The sequence below is a fragment of the Archocentrus centrarchus genome, chromosome 5, assembly GCF_007364275.1.
Source record: "Archocentrus centrarchus isolate MPI-CPG fArcCen1 chromosome 5, fArcCen1, whole genome shotgun sequence".
In the NCBI taxonomy this organism is placed as follows: Eukaryota; Metazoa; Chordata; class Actinopteri; order Cichliformes; family Cichlidae; genus Archocentrus; species Archocentrus centrarchus.
Window position 1 is genome coordinate 28,304,179 of NC_044350.1, and position 24,096 is coordinate 28,328,274.

Here is a 24,096-nt window from a genome sequence, read left to right on the forward strand (position 1 = left end):
CCGCATTGACTGCTGGACTCACTGCTGCCCCCTGCCTGCCTCCCACTGCCCTGTACCTCTGGATGCTGTGTGTAGCAGCTAGGCCAGGTTTGTTAGTTACTTTCAGAGCACCCTGTCTCACTCTCTTGTGACATCTTTGGTGGACTTGTGTTATGGCGTGATCTTTCCAATTTGAGTGTTCATCATCATGTTAAATAGAGCTACAGCTTTCATATATCTGTTAATCTTTTAACTATTCTTACAAGAAAGCAGTTGAGCTGAAAAATGTTGCAGCACAGTTACCTGGATGACTGAGGGCTTTCCTTCATTCAGACTTTGCTAAATTTGAGGGTTGTTTTGTTTTTTAGCTTTTATATATTTTTAGATTTGTAGTTTGACATGAGTTTCACAAAAAAGAGAAATACATTTCTACTTGAAAGTCTTTCGGTTAGTGTAATGTATTAGGGTTTGCTGCTCTTAGCCATATAGCTGACTATATGACTGCTCTTTCATTAAGTTGTTAGGATAGCTTTAAAAGGTTGTAAGGAGGTCAGCAACAAGATTAAATATAAATCAAGTAGTATCAGATAATGCATTTTATTTAATTTAGGTGTGACCTTGAATATATATCAGAGTAGTAACAAGTGGCATGAGATGGAAAATGGACTTTTTGATCTGCGTGATCTTATAAAACAACTAAGAAAAAAAGATGCACAAAGATGACTATAGAAAAAATTTATCTTAAAACAAAGAAAAACTGTCATATAGTTTCTGTTACGATTTCCTAACTAATCAAATATGATCCTGTCACCTGTGGCTTCTGGAAGAAATTTACATTTTTGTAAAAAAAAATATCCTTCACACTCTTCCATAGTGCCAACTAATCTATCATGAGGTTAAGGTTTGTCCCCCAGTGCTACATCCCCCTCACCCTCATCACCATTACCATAATGTCCCCTTTCATCTCTGACATCATCCACAGCCGCTGACTCTCCCATCCCTCCCATCCTCTCCCGGCAGATGGAGAAAACCATTTGTTTGACATGATGCGAGTGTGTGAGGCTGCAAATCGATTTGTTTCAGATGGTGACTCATACCTGTCTGCTGCCCCACCACCCTTCTCACACACACACACGCACACACACTCTCTCTTTGTGGCCTCTTACCTCTGTCTTTCTCTCACAGGCTAATCTGGTAGCAGCATTTGAACAGAGTCTGGCACTGATGACAGCACGCCTGCAGACACTGTCAGTCTCCTCAGATCAAAAGGTATCTCAGCGATATTACAATGATGATTGAATACTATACCACACCCAGTAGTGAAGTCTGTGACAGTCTCCGTTTATTTACATGAGGAGAAACGTGTGTAAAACTAGAAACATGCCATAAACAAGGTCTTACATGACAGCTGAAAGGCAAAGTAGAACAAAAATCACTAAATAATCAACAAATACATTCCAATGATGATGATCATAAACTATGAACTCTCCTCATTTTATTAGTTTTATGAGTGAAAAAGAGACCAAGTTACATACGTTGTCGTGAAAATGAGATGTGAGTCAGGATTGGATTTCGATGTTGTCACTCAACACAACCTGACATCCTGAAAGCTAAATGGCATTCCACATTCCTCAGTACAGAAAAATCTTGGCTCAGTTATCAACCCATCGGCTAACATGAACACATACTGATGTTTCCTTAAGGACTCCGAGCTTACTGAGTTGAAGGACACCATTGAGATTCTGAAGGCCAAAAACACCGAAGCCCAGGAAATCATTCAGGGGGCCCTCAGTAATCCGGACGTCACACCTAAAGGTACAGACTGTGCTGTGGATGTACAGTAGGATTAGGACTATCAATATATTTCTATCTCTATATTAAACTATTCTATTTCTTTTTGGGTATTCAGAGCTGCAGATCAACCGCCAGAACTCCTCAGAAAGCCTCTCCAGTCTTACCAGCACCACCAGCCACTCGAGTATGGGCAGTCTCAAGGAGCAAGAGGCCAAGAAGAAGAAGAAGAAGAGCTGGGTGAGGAAATGCTGGTCACTGACTGAATTAACGTGTGCACAAGGAATCAATCAGCAGTCCTAATGTACTCTCCTGTGTGGTGGTCATGCAGGACAGTATGCTAGGAAAAACAAAAAAATTCAGAATTTTCAGCAAATCGTCAGAGAACGAGGTGAAAGTTACAGTATTAGTTTGAATTTAACTTATTTAAATTTTCTTACATCAGTTTTTTCTTTTGTGCCACATACAACATCTGAAATGCATGGTGACGTTATAGAATTATAATTGCATATAATTATAACTCTAACAATTATAAGATGATTCAAGAGAGAGAAGGATGAACATGAATATGTCCCGCTTTTATCACTTCTTGTTATTTTGTGTGTTCAGTCTGAAAAAGTCAGTCAGTCGTCGTCCTACTTTATGCTCCTGCATGTGTGTGTGTGTGTGTGTGATTCGCCTCTTGTCCTGTTCCATATCTCTTATTAAATATGACTCTGGTCTCTCCCTCATGCTGCCCTGCTTTTTATTTTAGGTCTTCGAGGTGAGTGATGTTGCTACAATAAATAAAACTCAAACCCGTTCCACTCCAGCCTGCATGTTCTTTGAGTCATACTTCCTCAATGTTTGGAAAAGTTCTGTCAGCCCTGTTTTTTAAACCTCCCAAATCAATGTATGAGTTGATCACATTTTATTTTTAAATGGTAGAATAATGGTTATATCTACTGATGCAATAAGATAATCCACATTATTATTTTATTATTGTTTGTTTTTTTTTTTTCCCCAGGCCTGTTACTTATTGCATCTTGGTTACGTATGTGTTCTCCCAACAGTTACGCAGCTCATTCAACAAGGCTTTTAGTAAGAAGGGCTCCAAGCCAACTGGGCCATATGCTGATATTGAAGAGATTGCCACCCCAGAATCCTCAGCGCCTTCCTCCCCCAAAGTCCACCATGATGGAGATAACAATGCAGTGTCAATGAAATCCTCAGCCTCTGCATCATCATCCAGGTACCGTACAAGAATCTTTAACATTGTTCCTTTTATTTGCATATCAAATGACTGTTTGAATCATAATATAAATCAGATTTCATTGTCAGTTATAAATGCAGATGTGAAAGTAGATTGTTACAGAACTCTATAGCAGCTGTATATCTGTTCATTTGCTGTCATTCCTCTGACCCTTGCTATACTACTGTAATGGCATCTTACATAATTTTCCCATAATTCCACTGTCTCCAGACTGTCTGAAGGGAGTGAGGCAGGAGATGATAAGGTTGTAACAGAACTGCGTACAGAGCTGTGGGAGAAGGAGCGTAAACTGACAGACATCCGCCTGGAGGCTCTGAGCTCTGCCCATCATCTGGAGCAACTGCAGGAGGCCATGAACAACATGCAGGTATATGTGAGTTTTTTTTGTTTATTTTGGGGTTTAAGGTTAGTTTTCTGAAAAGGTTAGCCTTGTGGTGTATTTTATTCTCCAGCTAGATGTTTATTATATGAAGATTTTTGTCTAGACCAGTTGCTCTTGTATTTTTGTAAATTTGGAATTGGTGAACAATGTGGTGATTTGTAATTTTGTTTATAGCGGACAATAGAGAACCTGAAGGCTGAGAATGACCAGTTGAAGACAGGTACTCTGTCTCCCTGTCCATCTCCTGGACCCTCCAGCTCTGTCTCCCAGTCCTCAGGTCTCACTGCTTTGGGAAGCTCATCACCCCGGCAGTCAGTAGCCATGCACATGCCTAAAAGCTACAGCAGAGGGCTGAGTGAGGGGAGCAACTCAGGTACTGCTCAGTCACTGACATGTTTATAGGAGTCAGAAAGCAACAATGTGGCAAATAATTGGGTATAGCACTTAAATTACAAAAAATTCATAAACACAGGACAGTGAAAGTAATTATCTTTAAGCTTTAAATTATTTTTATTTAAAAAAAATGAAGCAAGGGAAACATGTTTATCTGAATGAGTCATAGCTTCTCAAACAAAAATATTTGAACAAAAATTCAATTTGATGTAATTCAGTATCACTGAAATCATTGGAGTCCTTTTCCAGAAGCACCATAATTGCCTAATGTTGTTATTGAGAATATGCATATGGAGTAATTTCTGATACATTGAAAATTTTAGTTAAGGCGTCAAAGCAATCATAATCCATTACTGGTCTGTTGTTCATTTAGTACATGGCAGCATGCCAGATCACATTCCTTCTTCTATATGACACTAAATTATTTTTAAAAAGCCACGCTTTTATTTTGACAGTCAGATACCTGTATAAAATCTGCACCTTAATGTACTGCTGTGGTATTTAAAAATGACCTAGGTAGCAATTCTGTTCAACAGAAAATATAAAAAAAAGCAAAATTAGCACTGCTTGTTTCAGCTTGTGTTGCAGATGCCTCATGAGCTTTCTTTTCTTTTTCTTTTTATGCGCTCTGTTTTATTTACTACTTATCAGAGATCCACGTTGCAGACTCTCTCAGCCTTTCCTCACAGAGAGATGACCATCGTGTGAGGGTGGTGGTTTGTGTAGCAGATCTACATGTCTTCAAAGAGGTATGTTTTGGTTGTTTTGCTTTTTCTAAACCTTTTTTTCCCTCTTAAATTGCCCGTGTCACCTGTTAATCACCTATTAACTTTGCTTTGTGTCAGCAGGAGGTTAAGCAGCAGGATTTCTTTGTCGGCACTGTCCGAGTGAATGGCAGGATGGACTGGGTCATGCTTGATTCAGCTGTCAGCCAAGCTTTTAAGGTGAGAACTTGGTTCAAGGCAACCTGCTAAAGAACTGAATGCAATTTGCATGACGCATGCTTACATTTATAATTCAGCGGCCACGTTAACTTTAGCATCAAGACTACATCTGCTGTTCAGACGTATAAAATAAGACACAGAAAACATAAATGCAGGTGCTTCTGAAAACAGAATATGGTGTTTGTAAGTTCATTTTCATTTCTGTAGATTTTTATATAGTCCATATTCATTACACAAAGTGAAATATTTAAAGCTTTTTTTGTTTTAATTTTGATAACTGTAGCTTAGAGCTCATGAAAATTAGAAATCCAGTGTTTAAAATTATTAGAATATTTCCTAAGATCAATCATGTCTGTTTTCTGTCCATTTCTACCTGATTTCTACTCGATTGGGGCTCCTTTGACAGGAATTACTGAATGAATCAGAATCAGAATCAGAATCAGAAGGTTTTTATTGCCATATGGGTGAACAGGTTCACAGCATTAGGAAATTGCTGCGGTACTTCGTGCTTACAGAAAAAAACAAATAAGTATAAAAAATGTGGTGTGGTGTGGAATGTGGTGTGGAATGGCAGCTATCAGCTTATGGCATTGCTGATGTATTATTGAAGACCAGGTTGCTTTGATAGCTGCCTTCAGCTTTTCGATTGGGTGTTTCTCATATTCCCCTTGACAATAGCTAGTAGATTCTCAGTGGGATTTAGGTCAGGCAAGTTGTCTAGCCATTAATAATATGGTCAGCAAACCATGTGGTTGTAGTTTTGGCACTGGGCAGGTGCTAAGTTGTGCTGGAAAGGAAATCTGCATCTTCATAATATCTGTTAACAGATGGAATCACGAAGTGCCCTAAAATCTCGTGGTGATGGCTGCATTCACTTCAGATTTGATCACAGTGGACCAACACACATGACTTGGCACCCCAAATTGTCACAGACTGTGGAAACTTCACCCTGGATTCTGTACCTCTCTGCTCTTCTGCCAAACTCTAGGAACTTGATTTCCAAATGAAATGCAAAATTTATTTTCATCTGAAAAGAGGATTTTGGTCCACTGAGAAACCTTTTCCTACCACACTTTTCCCTTATAGTCAACTTTCCATTAATGGGCGAGTGCTTCAATAGAGCACTCTGCAGACAGCCAATGACCTTCTGTAGCTTACCCTGCTTTTGGAGAAATTTGATGATTATAATCTGGACAACTGTCAAGTCAGTAGTCTCCTGCATGATTGTGAATGCATATGCTGAATCTCATCTGTATAGTGGTCATGGTAATAAAGCAAATGTGCTATGAGAAGGACACACAGTACCTCTGGAATTTTATCATTTTGTTTCGTGGTGTACGTATTTTTCTCCCTGTAATAAAAAAAAAAAAAAGAAACTTCTTTACTGAGTTATACTCAGTTCTACTTTTCTTTACTTTTAATTCCAGGTATATATAGCCAAGGTGGACCCCACCTCCAGTCTGGGCCTGTCAACAGACTCCATCTACAGTTACAGTATGGGCCACATTAGGAGAGTGCTGGGAGGAGAGGCTCCTGAGACACAACCCTCTCGCTGCATGTCACGAGGCCCCAGTGGAATCACAGTGGCACTGAAAGGTTAACACACAATGTATAACTTCTAAAGTTACATTAAATGTAAGATATGTGGGATTCACAGATTTTGAAGTAAAATCCTTCAGGTCAGTATTGAAATGTGAAGTTGAGTAATTTTTGATGTTAATGTAGCAAATTGGGAAAAATGTACTAATGTCAGGAAAAAGATTTAATCCTTAATACACTAAATGCTTAAATGCATATTTTCTTTTGCAACTTCCAAACAAAACAAAACAAAAAAAGATTTATTACATTCCAGACTTTCACAGAAAAGAGGATGCATTTTAATTCTCATGTTTTCCGTACATCTGTTCCATTCTCATGAAAGTGATATGTCTTAAAATCATCTTGATTTTTCTTTTTTCTTTTTCCAATTTGGTGCAAACATTCAGTTATATTTAAGGAAGAACTAATGAGAATTTGATGGTCAAAAGTAGCATTCGTTTTACCCCACAAAAACTATTTTTGGCCTTAATACATGAATTCATATGCAGTTCAAAAAATGTCAAATAGGATAAAAAGTGATTTTACATTCGTAGGACTTGTTGGCATATTTGGTTGTTGTGTTTTGTTTTGCTTTGTTTTTGTTTTTGTTTTTGTTTTGTTTTGTGTGGTTTTGTTTGAGTATCACATATGTGGAGACCATCAGTGATTCTAAAACAGAGCGGTGATCAGTGGAGGATTGTCATGGTTCAGGGTTGGTAGTTGACCCCTCTCCACCTTCGCATGCAGGAATGTGAGGAGCAAAGTGCTCAGAGAGCTGGGGAAGCAGTGGCAGCCCAGACAGGGCTCTGAGTAACATGATCTCAGGGCAGTCAGGCCCCGCTGGTTGAGCAGTGTCAGACACTTGGGCCCCATAGATGTTAAGGAAGATTGCACTTCTGCAGGATGGGGGTGCACAGACTTCCTACACGTGGTGCAAAGTTATTTTCAGAGTGAAATGCTTGAGCTCTATGTTGCTTATGAAGGCGAGGTAATATAAATCTGTTTTCACAACATCTGCTTACTGAAGCGTGTCCCGTTTGTAATGTGTATTCTTTCTGGGATAGATATTAACAGAATTCCAATCACGCACTTGAATATCAAGTATCAAACTGCACTTTATCACCAACTCTGATATGTACTATGTAATTAGCAGATAGTCATCAGCTGTATTGTTTATTACAGCAGTTCATCTTACAAGTAATTTTCTCTTCCCCCTCACTTTGCGCAGGTTTGAAGGAGAAGTGTGTGGACAGTCTGGTATTTGAAACTCTCATTCCCAAACCCATGATGCAACACTACATAAGTCTTCTACTCAAACATCGGCGCCTAATCTTGTCTGGGCCGAGTGGGACGGGGAAAACGTACCTCGCTTCCCGGCTGGCTGAGTACCTGGTGGACCGGAGTGCTCGAGAAGTCACAGGTGGCATTGTGGTCACTTTCAACATGCACCGCCAGTCATGCAAGGTACCAGAAACTGCTGAGTTTGTCCAGTCTGTCACAATCTAATTTTACCCTTATCTTTCTACTGTAATCTTGCTCTCTTTATTTGTAGGACCTGCAGCTTTATCTTTCTAATTTGGCCAATCAAATAGACCGGGAAAGCAGTGCAACGGAAATACCACTAGTGGTTATTCTGGATGATATTCATGATCCTGCTTCAATTAGTGAACTTGTGAATGGCGCTCTCACCTGCAAATATCACAAATGGTAAACTTCCCCTACTTACATGTGACTTACTGAAACATATTTATGTGAATGTGTAAGTCCAGAATGTGGCCTTAACTTTGTAATATTGTTTAGCCCTTACATTATTGGAACAAGCAATCAGCCAGTGAAGATGACAGCAAACCATGGCCTGCATCTCAGCTTCAGGTTGGTTATGAATAAAGGATTTGATTGGTGATATGTAACAGTATTTTGTTGAACCAATTAATACAGGTTGAACAATTTTCCATTCTTTGTATCAATAATGTCCCAATACTATAAGTAAGAGAACACTGATAGCTGTTCAAGAGTCACAAGACCAAATAAATATTACAAACTAACAAACTAGACAGTCTTGTGTTGTAATTTTTTTTTGCTAATTCTTTTCATTTTCTCAGGATGGTGACCTTCTCCAATAATGTGGAGCCAGCCAATGGCTTCCTTGTGCGATATTTGCACAGGAAGTTGATGGAATCTGAAGATGAGAGGAACTTGACCAATGAGGATCTAATCAGGGTGTTAGACTGGGTTCCCAAACTGTGGTATCACTTGCACACCTTCCTAGAGAAGCACAGTACATCAGACTTCCTCATAGGTATAAAGCACAGAGTATAACTTTAGGGCTGAAGCAACAATTTTATTTGCATGAATGATCTGATGTTTTATAGCACTCTTGTTTCTGCCGTTTCCTCTTTAGGCCCTTGCTTTTTCTTATCCTGTCCAGTCACAGTGGATGAGTTTCGATCATGGTTTATTGATCTTTGGAACCACTCTATTATACCATACTTGCAAGAAGGGGCAAAGGATGGCATCAAGGTGAGATCCTCCAGCCAAAACGACTCTGAAAAGTGTGCAGCTATATATATATATATATATATATATATATATATATATATATATATATATATATATATATATATATATATATATATATATATATGTACATACATACATACATACATACATACATACATACATACATACATACATAGGTGATGAAGTCCAAACACTATGTGGAGCACCTCTCGTCCTGCTAATAATTGTCAGCTGGGAAGTCAGTTACACTCGTGACAGGTTTCAGAGTAGAAGGCAGACTAGCATAAATCAATTGTTCTGCCTCGATTGCCATCACTTTTTCTGTTATTACATTTTCATCGTTATATATTTTTATTTTATAACCTTCCATGTTGTTGTTATGACTGTTGTTCTTTGCACAACGATGCAGCTAAAATTAATAGTGGTATTTTGACTGAAGTGCAAGTCAGCTTTTAAAGCGATCATTTTTTTAATTGGTGTTTACAGGACAGTCTTAACGAGGACAAAACCAAGTAATTCCTGTATCTACTGAAGATTAATTTGGGGTTTGATTATTCTCTGGAAACACCACTGGCTTTCCTGTGCTATAATTTTTTACATTGCTGCTATGTTGTGACTCCTCAGGTCCATGGCCAAAAGGCAGTATGGGAGGACCCAGTGGAGTGGGTGAGAGGCACCCTGCCTTGGCCATCTGCCCAGCAGGACCAGGCAAAGTTGTTCCACCTTCCTCCGCCCAGCATTGGCTCCAGCAGCCCCTGTCAGCCAAGCGAGGAGAGGCCTCACAAGGAGACTCCACCCAGCTCCATGGAAAATGATCCTCTGGTAACAGAAACTGCGTTCTGATACTTTCTATTATCTTTTGAACTGTCCTGAATATTGTAGAAGTTCTGATTTACCAAATCTTTCTTTTCTTTTCTAGATGGCAATGCTTTTGAAACTTCAAGAGGCTGCCAATTACATCGAATCCCCAGACAAAGAAGACCCTAGCCTGCCTAAACTTTGAATGCAAAGCTCACGCTTAACCCTTAAGCACTCCGGTATTTTAGTTTTTGCTCACTGTACTGATGCAGTGCACATTCAGGAACAAATGGACCCTCAGAAATGATTGTGGGGCTATTTAAAAACCATCATTCCTGCAGGAGAAAGTTGAAATTATGACCTGTTAATTCCAAATCATTTTAACCCATACAGTGTTTTCAAAAAACTGTTCACAAGTATTGAATGAAAAGCTATATTCTTTTACTTAACTATATATTTAACAATCACTTCACATAAATCAGATATCTTTACCATTTTGTTAGCCCTCAGTACTCTTAGATTGGTGCTAGTGGAGCATTATGAAGTCCATCATCTCAATACTTCAACTTCAGGGGATTTCTGCAACAAAACACATGTTCCACCCCGTTTTCTGCCCAAGGGCAACTTGGGATATGAAGTGCTTGTCAAATAGAGCTGTTCTCAATTAAAGGTGACTCATTTTGGAAAAGAGTATGACAGCATCACAGATGCCACTGTTTCTTGCAAAGTTCTTTGGTACATATCTACTGTATAAGTCTTTGAAGGCCAAATCCTATACATATGCAATCCTGAACTCTACAGCCCGAGCAGGTGAAACTTATATATGCCTTAAGAACAAAGACATCAACATCTCCTCAACTTAAGCAGAATATACTGGTGCTTTTATCAATATCATTCTAAGACAGTCAGTCGTTTCTTCAGCTCTCTATATTATGTATTTGAATTCATTGTGGTCATGTTTCAGAGCAAAAAAAGATTCTGAACTCTCTAAGATGAATTTTCAAAATATATTTTCACATCTTTATCATTTTCATGGTTTTTGACTTTAACTTGCTGTCATACTCTTTTGCATAAACAAAAACGTATTCATCAGTGATGTGAGTTCATCGCTTTGTCGCTGCACACACCACTTAATTTTGTTTTAGACGCTACTTAAGATGAAAAAAGTAGTGCTTTCCAATGTTGGCCATATGTATCAGGTATTTGGATGCTTACTACACAGGGATAATATAACTTAACATACAACCTCTGAAAACATAATGAGTAAATGCTATTTGAATCCAGTTCTCTAAAACATTTATGTAGGCAGAGGCACATCTATTTCAACTCTTTCCCCAGACATTCAGACTAGTTACTGTATATATTTTGTACATACAGTCAGGCTGCATTTCAGTTACTTTATCTACATTAGTTGGTGCACAGATCTAAAATACTGAACCAAATACTGTACTTTTAATAATGCATATTGACTGTCAAGTTAGGGTTTTAAGTTCAGCTATGAATGTATAGAAAACACTTACACAACAGCCGTGTAACAGTCATGTAGGAGGTGCTTTTAAAGGAAGCCTTATCAAAGTTCCACCACTAAACAGTTTTAACAACGGCTGATCAGGGTGGCTTTAGGGCTGCCTATTTCCATTTCATTTTTTTTATGCATTTCACAAACAAAATAAACACTTTCTCGCAATTCATGCTTAACATCCTCATTTAGGTACGGTACTCATTTAGTTAAAGTACTGGTGCTCTTTAAAAATGTTTTAGTGTTGGATTAAAAACTGCGTAGATGTTCTGGGTAGGTTAGCAAAGAGTTTTCTGTCATTTCTGTCAAACTCAAAAGAAATATGAAATAGATTTGGAAGAAAATTTGTGATATTTCATAGGAGATGTTATTGAAGACATTATATAGAGGCTGAAGTCATGTGAGATATTATAGGGTGCATACCCAAGTTGATGTTGTGCAGTATTCACATTTGAGAACATTTTGGGTATATGACACAGAATCAAGTAGTGCAGAGTCCTTATTCTACAGAGAGAGTAAAAATCAAAAGATTTAAAACACTTTATGAAGTACTTGGTGTAGATATGTGTAAAAAAAAAAAAAAAAGCTCTTATGAAGTAAATGACAGATAAAATATATGGTTGTGCAAAGTGGTGTTGAAGTAATTCATCTTCCCCAACTTTTCGGTGCTCACACTAAACTTCACACGAAGTAAAACTTGTAAATGAATGTTGAACCATTTTAATGACAGCTCGATGAGAAAGTTCCAAATTATGTCTGAGCTGCTTGTTGCTTATTTGCTTTATTGCACTGTTTGCATAAGGCTGGTTTCAAATATTCAAGCTCATCTGCAGCTCTTGTCACTTGCAAACTAAAAAAAGCTGAATGAAGAAAAGACATCAAAGAGCAGGAAAAAAAAAAAAAGATGTCAAATGTCCAGGGACTCTCACCCTGACATCACGCTGACTGATTACTGTAAATATTTCAGGTATCAGACTGTATTACCAGCCCCTCTCTGATCTGTTTTGCAGGTTAACTAAAGCCATCAACTCCAGCTTCTCATTCCATTCACTGGTTGTTGTGCCTGTTGCTCTGTGGTAGCTGTGATTTGTGTTTGCTTACTAGTGTATTGGGACTATGCAGCAACTTCTACTGGTGTTGGCAGTCAGCAAATGTATGAACTTCACAAGCAAACGGTGCATTTTCCTATGGTCTGTCTTTGAGTTCTTAACTTGGACCAAACTGCACCACAAGATAAAAGTGTCAGCTGGAGATACAGAGCCTTAAAGAGAGGAAGACTTGCTTGGTGATATATATTGAAGACAGGGTTCATAAATGTAGTTAAAGAAGTTCAGCTGATGCCGTTTGTCCTTATTAGTGGCAAGTGAAGTAACACAGCTGGACTTGTAAACGGTCAAATGACAATAAAAAACCCAAAAAAGAAGCTTAAAAATCAAATCATGAGGCTGAAATAGCAGTTAGTCTGTATTAAACCAGATAAAGAGATAAATGAACATCTTAGGCCAATACAGGTTGTTGAATAGTCATATTTTTTGCTAAGCTTATCGTGGACTAAGTTTTAAAAACATGTTACGCTGTATGCAGTGTCACTGATGTGCAAATGTCAAGGGTTTCTAAGTGTTGTAAATGCATGTAAACTTGCTGTGTGATGGAAAAATGTTAACATTAATGCATTGTTTAGGGAAATCATTGATCATAGATAATGTTTTCCTTTTTACTACTCAGATATTTGATATTTCTTTTTTTCCCCCCCCTTTTCTAAAGAATCCTTTGTAAAAGTTCATTTCTCTATTTTGTACAGAACATCATTGTAAAGACTGTAAATAGGTCAGCATTCTGGATGCGGCAACAATCACTGAGAAGGAAAAACAAAATCTGTGAGAGAAAGGTATATTTCTTCAGAGTTGGGTCCAATACATGGATAAGGCATGCTTCTGAAGGCTTCCATCCACTTATCACTGTTTGTTGGAATTAATAAAATACATGTTATATTTATTATGTTGCCTCTTGTGTGCCAATTGACATGACTGACCTGTTAATAGGAACTACATTAACCCTTAGTAAAAGGTTGTAATAAGTAATAGAGATTATATTAAATTCATAAAGAAAAGAAAATTAATTTGTGAAGCAGTGGATTATGTACGGTGTGTGTCAGTGAGTGGGACAAATGGACATGGTGGTCTGAGTCATACATGGTGTCAGTATCCATTACATGTAATACATAAGGGGGCGGCGTCTCAAACTACCGAGCCATATATAAGCCTGCCACCCCCGCAGAAATGATGGCATTGGATACAGTTCGAAGGACTTAAACGAGTTGGGAATTAGCTGCCATCTGCAACATGCCGTCCAAGCCTGCCCCAATCAAGAAGGCGGCTAAGAAAGAACCAGCCAAGAAAGCGGAGGCGACGGCTCCAGAGCCGGCTCCTGAACCCGTCCCGGAGCCCGCTCCCGCCGAGGCCCCCCCTGCGGAACCCGCCCCAGCTGAGGGAGAGGCCCCTGTTGCCGAGGGAGAGGCCCCGCCACCTGGTAATTACCCGTGCGCGTCAGCGTTTGAAACATTATTAAACGCCACCCGTGATTATATGTACGGTATACCTTTAATTATTTCTCTCGGTAGCTGGAAGTTTGAGAAGTTGGTAACCCTTTATTCAAAAGTTGGCAACTTTTTACGCACGTGCACTTGAGCGCGCCCGGTGTGATTGGTCTGTGGTTACTGATCGAAATGACAGAGACGACCACCTGCATCAGCTGCTTGCGTTTAACTTTATTATTTCTAAACCTTAAAGCAGGTCATATGGTGCCGTTCTGCAGAAACACAGTGATGCTAACATGTGACGTCCCCGTTAATATGCTCTTTCATGCATTCCCGTAGTGCAGATACAAGCGGATAAGCAGGTAATTCTAAAAAAAAAACAAAAACATTGCGTCAGGAAAACCTTTCACAGGTTTGCTGTGCTCACAGGACAGTGTGAAGTATGTTAACAGTGCGTGTTTATTGACTAAAATAAGATATATATAATTTACTGTATAACCTTGAAGACCATCTTGAGAAAAAACTCATTTCACCTTCTAACATAAACTCCGGCTGCTCCTGATAATTGTCTACTTTTTTCTCAGCCTCTGATGAAATGGCACGCAGATATCTTACTTTTTATGTGACTCGTTTAAACTTTTGTAGCATGTTAAAAGTACTATGTACTGTTTTGTACTTATATCATAAAAAGGAGCTGCCATTCCTGCTATAGAGGTATTGCCAGCTGCCTCCACTGAGGCGCCTGCTGATGGTAATTTAAAGGACTTGTCCAATATGAGAATTATTAAACGCAAAACATGCTTTGGCAAATCTAGCAACACTAACCGACTTCTTGATAAAACTTTCTACAGTGTTTAGTCTCAATAAATGCCCCATCTTCTTAAAGTATTAATTATTAATATATGGCACATAATAGCTGCTGTGAGTGCAGCAACAGAGGAGGCTGTGCCAACAACAGTCTCTAAAGCACCTTCTGGTGTTAAGCCAACCTACAAAAATAGAACATGTTTCCTGTGCACTCCTTGCTCTTCAATAACAGATGATTTTCTCATTTGAGACTAATTAGATGAAAATCTTCTATGGAATAGCATTGTTAATCCTTTGACTTCCCAGCAAAGGAGACAGAGAGCTGTGAGATGCATTACTGGATTATATTTGATGCTGTTGCTCCGCTCATTATAAGCTGCCAACATTAATGCAAATCCCTGTTTAACATCAGCTGAAGCTGCTGAGGCACCTGCACCAGAAGAGCCTAAACCACCCACGCCTCCACCACCCAAAGGTAACCTTTTCTTGAAAAAGAAAGACATATGAAACTTATTTCATCACATGCTTTTTTATTTTTATTATTATTATTACAATATTAAAATAGGAAACTGTATTCCCACATACTATAAGGTTGTCTTTGAGGTGGAATAATTGTATTTTTGTGTCATTTGCAGAACCCACAAGTGCTCCTGTGGATCTCTTTGTTGAGGATAAGAACGACACTTCAGTCACTATCATTTGGAGTCAACCAGAGAACATTGGGCCTACTGGTTTGGATGGGTACACCATTGAAGTCTGCAAGGATGGAAGTAAGTCCCACTCTACTTTAAACCACAGGCAGCATATACCAGCATGTCCATGGACAGGGTCAGATAGTGTTATTAATACACCATGGCAGAAATGTCAACTGACCGTTGAATTACTTTTTCAGCTGCAGATTTTAGGGTCTTACAGGAGAAACCATCCCTATTTGCACCATAGGTTTTAATATTTTTTTTTAAATATAGTCAGGAAATTGTTACATTTCTGTTTTAATGTGGATCAGCCACATCAGCAGCAGCTGTCCCTGAAGTGTCAGCCGCAGAGTTATATCATGAGCTACCTAACTTCTCCCTACAAGGAAAGAGGCATTTCAGGAGCTGCTGTGGTCTTGCTGGAGGTTCTGCATTTAGACTTACAGCACTAAGCTAATGTCAGTAGCAGTACAGTGCAGGCTTGTTTTAGCAGACTCCGTTACAGTTCTGCAGAACAAGTTGTGCTCACTGTCCTAATATATTTCTTAGTGTCTCATAATTTGTACAAATAAGATTTGTCCAAACTTACTCTCCCTACAGTTTGCATACTCAGCAGAGTTGATAAACAACAGCTGTGTAAAGTCTGCCTAACATTCATCATTGTGTGTAATTTTTCTCATCCAGCTGAGGACTGGAAAGCAGTCAACACAGAACTGCAGAAGTCCTCACGCTTTGTTATCAAGAACCAAACCACCGGTGACCGTCTGAAGATCCGCGTGGTGGCTGTGAACGAAGGCGGCCGCAGCCCCCCGGTCACCCTCCCTGAGCCTGTGCTGGTGAAGGAGGTTGCTGGTAAGATGTGTTTGCAAAGAGAGGAACATAGTGGTATTTCATTAGGGAACATTATATAACACTTATTATTGTGTATTTTCTGTCCAGGAAAATTCCCCAAAATGCCAAAAAATGTCAAATTATTGATCCCTGGGGATCAATAATTTGAACGAATGTAGTGGAGAATACATAACCTTAAAACAGCACTTGAATCTTCTATTACAAATGATAATAAACAAAAAGAAATACAATTTAAAATATTAAATATCACCCAGAAATTCAGGTACTCGGCGAGCTGAGGAATCATTGCACTATTGAATATATACAAGATAAAAGAAAGGGTACTAAATCCTGAATCAGTATTGTCATTGTACATGGTACACCAAAACTGTGTATTATTTAATATACTATTTGTATATTTAATACTAACAACTAGGTGTATTGAGACATGAATAATCAACCTTTTTAGGTTGTAAAAATCTTTAAGCCATTATTATATTAGCGGTGTTTAAGAAATCCACCAGAAAAGAGAAATAAAATGCAATATGAAGTTTCTACATCATACATATGAAATGAAACTTTCTCCCAGGAGCTAAATGATTCAATTAACCAATTTTGGAAAGTGTATTCAAATGAATATAGGATGTACCATCTGACACAGATAAATCCTAAATTTTAGAGAGCCACTCATCGTGGGAAAGAGGAGTCGTAAAGTGCAGGGATCAAACATAAGAAGCTCAGCAAAGTTTTCTTCTCAGCTGTCCATGTCCTGTTGGCGCATGCCTGCAGTGCTGCGTTTTAAAACTGTGGTCTTCTCTCTCGTTTCCACTTTGAGTTAATATCCCGATCTAGCTGGCAACAGTGTGATAATTACACACTTGATAAGTAGATGGTTTTACTGTTGCTGCACACCTTACGGTGTTAATCATAGAGAGTATGTATAACTGAGCTGAATTGCTATGAAATGATGATTGGACCCTGAGGGCTTTATAAGGAGGGGCCGCATGACTTTGGCTCCCTCACAAATCATCGTTATGTGTAATGGAGAGTCAGATAGGGAGGGAAGGCAACTTGATCCCAGCTGAACTGGCAGTCTTTCAGTAGTCACATTCACCATCATGCTCACCATAGCGGGTGGCCCACATATAGCATCACCTTATGAGTGGTTTCCTACAAAACTACCACAAAGCTTTAGAAAATAACTGGGATGTCCGTGCTATTAACACAGACTTTTCTGTGGAGAGTTTGGCATTGCTTTGTGATGCCTGCCAGGATTCATGCTGAGGGGAATGTCAGACTCCTTTCTGCAACATCGATGGTGTCAAGTGAGCTGACTGCAAGCATTTGGGGGAGGTGGAGGGGGAGAGCACAGTTGGGGCGGATGGTAAATTCCAGTGTGTCCTGACTCAGAGTAGAGAGGGGGCTGAGGGTGGCCTTCTAGCATCTCAGATGACACCTAAATCTCATGACACCTCTGGAGATTTGCTGTTTATCTAGAAACATGCCATGGACTTTACAGTGAGAATCTTCATTAGGGTTAATCCTCACTGTATTAAGTGATAAGATTCTTGACATGCCGTGTATATTTTCTAATACCTCAACTCACCCTCTTTTTATTTTATTTTTTTACAGTTCATAATTTACATCCCACATGATGTTCAGTAATCATTTGCTTTTAGGAGTGCCTGTATCCTGCTTATCTCATCTGCAATTTTAATGCATTCTGATGTGGAGGGGGGTAACCGAATCTCCAAATCATGCGTCATGAGAAGTGATATATTAACTACAGTATGCCTGCTTTTTTTAGAGACCCGACAAATGTTACTCTGCTGCACTCAGCAGGTGTTGCTTCTCTGCAAATCACTTTTGCAAACAAGCTACAGCAAGACTTCCAAGTGTTTGACCAGCTGAAACTTTTCTGTTTTTCATTTCTTTTTTGTTTACCAATTTTGAGCTTTCAGTTTTCCATGACTGCACCGAAGAGAGCACAAAGTAGGAAACAAACCAAATGTAGATGAATTTTTGTGGTATAAACAATTGAAGTTGTTTCAGGACAGCTTCCTGGTGCATTGATTTTTATTGCTTTTGACAGAAAAAACACAAATTTCTCTAATCTGCAAAAACAAAAACCCTTGAAAATGACTTCTCAATGTATTTTAATATAATATACACTTGCATGTGCATGCCATATTTATAAAGACACAGATATATATTTTTACATGCCTGTACACACAAATACTAACTATCTTGCTTATGTATTCTCCTTACTTGTTATGTACCGAATATATCCAATGACTGTATATAAAAGATAGAAAATGTTTTTGGTCTTGAATAGATTCATATATGTATATATATATATATATATATGATTAACAGTTCACAGCTGTATATCCCAGTAAACAAATAACAGCTTCATCAGTTGGACAAAGATGATCATAAATAAAATCCATACACCGTTTTCTTTCCTCGACAAAAGCAGCTGCACAGGTCAAAAATGGAACAGTTGGTAATCATCCAAATACCCTATACTCAACATAAACCCATAAACCACATAAACACAATAGCAAATACACTTCACAAATCACAGTTATTCACATACAGTCAACTATATAAACTGCTCAAGAATAAATATAAAAAAGAAAGACTTCCATCCCCATTCTTCTTTGATGGAACATATAAATCAAAAAGAAACTACAACATTACACTGCCACTGCATCATTTGGTTCCTTGGGTGACAATGTCTGTAACATAATTTTTCATTACAACATGATGTGGGCAGTACAGTGGTGTGGTGGTCAGAGCTGTTGCCACACAACAAGAAGGTCCCAGGTTTCAATCCAGCGGCTGGGGCCTTTCTGTGTGGAATTTGCATGTTCTCCCTGTGCCTGTGTGGGTTCTGTCTGGGTACTCTGGCTTCCTCCCAAAGCCCAAAGCATGCATGTTAGGTTAATTGGTGATTCTAAATTGGCCATAGTTGTGAATGTGAGCATGAATGGTTGTCTGTCTCTCCGCGTTAGCCCTGTGATAGATTGGCAGTCTGTCCAGGGTGTACCCTGCTTCTCACCCTGTGACAGCTGGGAAGGGCTCCAGTTCAACTCTGACGCTGAATTGGATAAGTGGAAAAAAATGAATGGATGGATAGACAATAAGATGTTAATCATGTAAATACTGGGCCCTATTTAGAGTAAAATAAATGATAAATCACGGTGCAATATAAGGAATTGCTACCTTGTGATTCATAAGTCACTATCCTATGACTGTGCCTTGTCCTTGGTTCTTTAGTACGAGCGAACCTTTGGTCATGATGTCTGGTTTCAAAACTTTAAAATGCTTAACTCTAAAGTTAGAAACCACAAACTAAGAGTGCTTATACCTATGTTCATCTTTCATGTCTTTAAAAGCAAAAAATGAAAGCTGTGAAGCACATAGTGATAAAGCTTATTTTTTACATCCCTCCATCCATCCATCCAACCAGCCATCCATCCATCCATCCATTTTCTTTCACTTATCCAGGGCTGGGTGACAGGGGCAGCAGCAGCCTAAGCAGAGAAACCCAGACCTCCAGCTCCCCAGCCACCTCCTCCAGCTTATCTGGGGGAACACCAAGGCATTCCCAGGCCAGCCGAGCGATATAATCTCTCTAGTGAGTCCTGGCTCTACCCCTGGGCCTCCTCCTGGTAGGACATGCCCAGAACGCCTCACCCAGGAGGTATCCTAGTCAGATACCCAAACCACCTCAACTGGCTCCTTTCAAAGTAGAGGAGTAGAGCCTGTATTCTGAGCCTGTCCTGGATGGCTGTGTTCTTCACCCTGTCTCTAAGGGAGAGGCCATCCACCCTTCGGAAGGAAGCTCATTTCCGCTGCTTGTATCCATGATCTCGTTCTTTCAGTCACTACGCAGAGCTCGCTTGCTACCAGTAAAATCCTATTCAGGCTGTTTATACAACACTTATTCACAGACTGGCTCTTTCACATACTGTTTGCAAGACATGTCTGTGCAGGATATAAATGTTACCCAAATATGCCGGCTACAATAACCAGTAATTATTTTTCTCATTGGTTTTCTCTCTAGATCGTCCAAAGGTCCGTCTGCCTCGTTTCCTCAGGCAGAGATACGTGGCTAACGTTGGAGACAAGATCAATCTGACCATCCCCTTCACAGTAAGTTTACAACATTTCTGTGTGTCACTCTGCATGGGTAATAAATAACACATTGCAATTTCCTGTCTGATTTCTTCTTACCTCAGGGCAAACCCAAACCTGTGGTCACCTGGACAAAGACTGGGCAGCCCCTTGACACAAAAAGAGTGAACATTCGCAGCACTGAAAGAGACAGCATCCTGTTCATCCGTACAGCCGAGAGAGAGGACTCTGGAGTGTATGAGATGTGTGTCAAGGTGGAGGGTTTTGAGGACAAGGCTCAAATTACCCTTCAAATTGTTGGTGAGCAAATTGTTGATACTGTGAGATGCCATTTAAAACTGTCCTATTTATACTCAAGCCACACCTGTTTGTTTGCAGAGCTGCCAGGGCCTCCTGCCAGTGTAAAGATTGTGGATACCTGGGGTTTTAATGTTGCTTTGGAGTGGACTACACCCAAAGACAATGGAAACACAGAGATCACAGGTTACACAGTGCAGAAGGCTGACAAAAAAACTGGAGTAAGTTCTCAGTACCAAAGGGTCACTAGTTGTCAGGTCATGATAAATAATGCATTGTGATGATTAATATTAGCATCCCACTGATAAATTACATACTGCATGACCTGAATCTGCAATACATCAGCCAATAATCCATCATGTCCTAACTGCGTGTGTGTGTGTGTGTGTGTGTGTGTGTGTGCATGTGTGTGTGTGTGTGTGTTTTTTTTTAAAGGACTGGTTCACTGTGTTGGAGCATTACCATAGACTGAATGCCACGGTCTCAGACCTCATCATGGGCAACACCTACAAGTTCAGAGTGTTTGCTGAAAACAAGTGTGGAATGAGTGAGAGCGCTGCTGTTACAAAAACCGAGGCCAAGATCTTGAAGACAGGTACATTTTCTTTAGAGAACAGGTGTTGAGGAAGATACCAGAAATGGTTTAATTTATTAATTTGGCTAAAGTGAATGGGAAATTAATGTGTCATGGATCCTACCTTAAATTTGAAATTTTATTTTTTGGGGTTGATTGTCATCTGCTAGTAGGCCTTTCCTCAGCTAAATAAATTTGAATAAGAGCATTGACAGTATTTTGGGAAAAGAAGATAGAGGTCCACTTCGACATATCACCTCTGTTAGGTGGTATGTAGGAAAGTCCAGGGGTGCCGTGCATGATTGAAAACTTACAACACCACATACTACAAACTTTTTATGTTTTTCTTCCATTCTTCAGGCATTGACTACAAGCCTCCTGAATATAAGGAGCACGACTTCACTGAAGCACCAAAATTCACCACAGCTCTGGCTGACCGGGCCACTACTATTGGCTACAGCACTAAGCTGCTCTGCTCCGTCAGAGGATCCCCAAAAGTATAGTAACAGCTCTTTTTACTTGCCCACCATGCTCTTGTTGGTCTCAGGACAGCAGTTACAGGCTTTTCATTTCAGTACATTTTCTGTGTTTTATGACTTTGATGGAGCAAACTGACGCACAATGTTTGCCATGCACTAATGCAAAACACATAAGGCATAGATAACCAGCTTAAGAGAGAAGATAAAAGCTGAAGATAAGTGCATGATATGTTCATCACTTTAGTTTATTGGCACATGTAAACACTAGACAAAAAAACTGGGGTTCACTATATATACTTCACCACTGTAATTGACATTTATTATTAGGTCCCTGTTACTACTGCCTGACTTTAACATAATAAAGAAGATGGAGAAATGCTTGCTTTGATAATCACTAGAATATGTAGAACCACTGGTGCAGTCCTAGTCTTTAAAATCTTTAAATATAAATGTGCGTGCAGAGATTAGATTTGATCACAACACCAGAGGTGCCAGCTGGCCAGACCTGCCCACAGACTACTTGTCAGTATAAACATCTTCCCTCCCTTGCATATAGATGTGTGTTGGCTTTGATCCAAAAATCTGGAAGCGCTTCCCCTGCCCCTGTTAGCTCACTGTCTTAGCCCCTTACCTCTTCTTTCATGTCTGTAATCCAATGGGTTACCAACAAGATAAATGATGGATAAATGGTGTTGATAAAAAAAAAAAGAGATAGCAATAGTTTCCTGCTTATTTAAGCACAGTATGAGGCAAAGAGGCCACCACACGTATATCATTACTTTAATGCTGCTGCCATTAAAACTCCCAAACAGGGTGTGCTGTGTGCCTGCTTCAATCACAAATCCACAAATATAGAAACAATACATGTACCTCTGCTCATTTCTTTGCAAGGTAATTTGTACTTTGCTTCAAATTATACAGTACAAATCTGTTTTTCTACAGCCCAAGATTGAATGGATGAAAAACCAGATGATTATCGGAGATGACCCCAAGTTCAGGCAGATCTGTGTCCAGGGTATCTGTTCCCTGGAGATCCGAAAGCCTAGCACCTTTGACGGAGGTGTGTACTCCTGCAGAGCCAAGAACAATTTTGGAGAGGCAACTGTCAGCTGCAAGTTGGAGGTCAAACGTAAGTCAGGATCTTAAAGCTGTATTAAAATCTTGAGTCTTTTTGATGTGTGTAAAAACCTATATTTCAGCTGTAGAACTTGCTTTGCCAGTACTTGAACTTCTAAAACTGTATCATATGGTTTTGTGTTATGCAGAGCCAGTGATTGCAGATGCAGACAAGAAATAAGCTGACATTCTCATGTGCACAGGTGAGGAATGTTTCTGAATTTCTTTGAATATGAGTATGTGATTTTAAGTCAAAACACTGTTAAATAAATTGTTAATATTTTGGAATTAGCTTTTATTGTAGTGTTGTTGTAGTTGAATATTTGTGACTGAGACAATTAAACAGAATCCAGAGGAGAGTTTGAGCTATGTGAGTTTTAAGGTGACACTAGCTTCCTAAATGACTTACTGTCCAAACCGGGCGATAACTATACTTGGAAAACGTGGCCTCTGCCACTGAAATGGTCAGTAGCACTCATAAATTAAAACTGTAATGACTCCCCACGGACTCAGTTTGGAGGCTTAATCACATTTCGTCAACTCAGCAGCAGTAGCGGCAGTAGCTTCCTTAAAGAGCATTTTATTTGTAGGTCACTCTCTTAACGCTAACAGTACAATACATAAAAATAAATAAATAAAATATTTATGTGTACTTCTGTTTTGAATTACTGCTGTCTCTGTCATTTAATTTATTTCTTCTTCTTAACATCTGTTGTTGCTATTTGTTCAACTGATCCAATCCTAAATCAGGTGCCTGACACAGTGTTTCTAAAATGGTTATCCACATTATGATATAAAAATACTTTTATAGTTTAATTATTTCTTTATTTCTCTGCAGGAGGGTGCTGGATTCTTGGAAGAACATGTATATATGGCTGGTAACCACACTACCAAAGAGTTGTAGAGTGCGATCTTTCACCAAGCACTAACAAATATCATGATGAATGATTGTTATCGTCACTTTATCCCTAAAACTGCATTTCAAGTCCATAATCCATGCCCACAATCAGCTTTTTTCCCAACAATACAGTCTATGGTAACTAAATTATTAATTCGTCAGACACTGAACTTCCCTACTTTATCATCTTGTCAGTGTAACACCAAGGATTTTCCAGCGTGACTCTACTGTTCCTAATAGAAGAACTATATGTAACATCAATGTGTTTATACAAATAAACAATTTAATTTCTGGTTTTATTTTTTCAATACATTGTTTTCTGTAAATTGTAATCACTGCCATGTAATGGCGAATATTGTGTACAGCAGTTTAAATAAAAACACAACATTGTTCTACAATAACCTGTGGAAAGCTCTACGGAGAAAAAAAAATAAAGCAGGGATCATACATGGAGTACACTTGTGTTTGGTTCATGTTGATAAAACATGTTAAAACAAGCTATGTTTGTTGAAGCTTTTAGAATATGGTTACACTTCATTTTATAGGCCTGTAGGTTATGATTTA

At 39.1% G+C, this 24,096-nt stretch overlaps 2 protein-coding genes across 2 annotated transcripts in view; both read left to right on the forward strand.

Annotated features, from left to right (window-relative positions):
* nav1b (neuron navigator 1b) overlaps nucleotides 1-13,151 on the forward strand; it is a 67,748-nt gene extending 54,597 nt beyond the window's left edge. Inside the window, exons 17-34 of the mRNA XM_030729134.1 lie at nucleotides 79-87; nucleotides 1,165-1,248; nucleotides 1,683-1,794; nucleotides 1,889-2,010; nucleotides 2,525-2,533; nucleotides 2,823-3,001; nucleotides 3,233-3,395; nucleotides 3,579-3,777; nucleotides 4,449-4,546; nucleotides 4,646-4,741; nucleotides 6,169-6,337; nucleotides 7,548-7,783; nucleotides 7,872-8,026; nucleotides 8,120-8,191; nucleotides 8,422-8,618; nucleotides 8,721-8,839; nucleotides 9,464-9,661; nucleotides 9,759-13,151. Coding sequence (XP_030584994.1) covers nucleotides 79-87; nucleotides 1,165-1,248; nucleotides 1,683-1,794; nucleotides 1,889-2,010; nucleotides 2,525-2,533; nucleotides 2,823-3,001; nucleotides 3,233-3,395; nucleotides 3,579-3,777; nucleotides 4,449-4,546; nucleotides 4,646-4,741; nucleotides 6,169-6,337; nucleotides 7,548-7,783; nucleotides 7,872-8,026; nucleotides 8,120-8,191; nucleotides 8,422-8,618; nucleotides 8,721-8,839; nucleotides 9,464-9,661; nucleotides 9,759-9,842 — 2,301 coding nt within the window. The 3' untranslated portion in view covers nucleotides 9,843-13,151. The remainder of the gene's footprint in view (nucleotides 1-78; nucleotides 88-1,164; nucleotides 1,249-1,682; nucleotides 1,795-1,888; nucleotides 2,011-2,524; nucleotides 2,534-2,822; nucleotides 3,002-3,232; nucleotides 3,396-3,578; nucleotides 3,778-4,448; nucleotides 4,547-4,645; nucleotides 4,742-6,168; nucleotides 6,338-7,547; nucleotides 7,784-7,871; nucleotides 8,027-8,119; nucleotides 8,192-8,421; nucleotides 8,619-8,720; nucleotides 8,840-9,463; nucleotides 9,662-9,758) is intronic.
* Nucleotides 13,152-13,446: 295 nt separating this feature from the next.
* Nucleotides 13,447-23,851, forward strand: mybphb (myosin binding protein Hb). Its single transcript, XM_030729511.1, has 12 exons — nucleotides 13,447-13,685; nucleotides 14,912-14,974; nucleotides 15,135-15,269; nucleotides 15,879-16,046; nucleotides 20,098-20,186; nucleotides 20,273-20,468; nucleotides 20,547-20,686; nucleotides 20,901-21,060; nucleotides 21,400-21,536; nucleotides 22,461-22,647; nucleotides 22,784-22,837; nucleotides 23,473-23,851. The coding sequence occupies exons 1-11, from the start codon at nucleotides 13,499-13,501 to the stop codon at nucleotides 22,813-22,815; spliced, it is 1,494 nt and encodes a 497-aa protein (XP_030585371.1). The 5' UTR covers nucleotides 13,447-13,498; the 3' UTR covers nucleotides 22,816-22,837; nucleotides 23,473-23,851.
* Nucleotides 23,852-24,096: the final 245 nt, after the last annotated feature.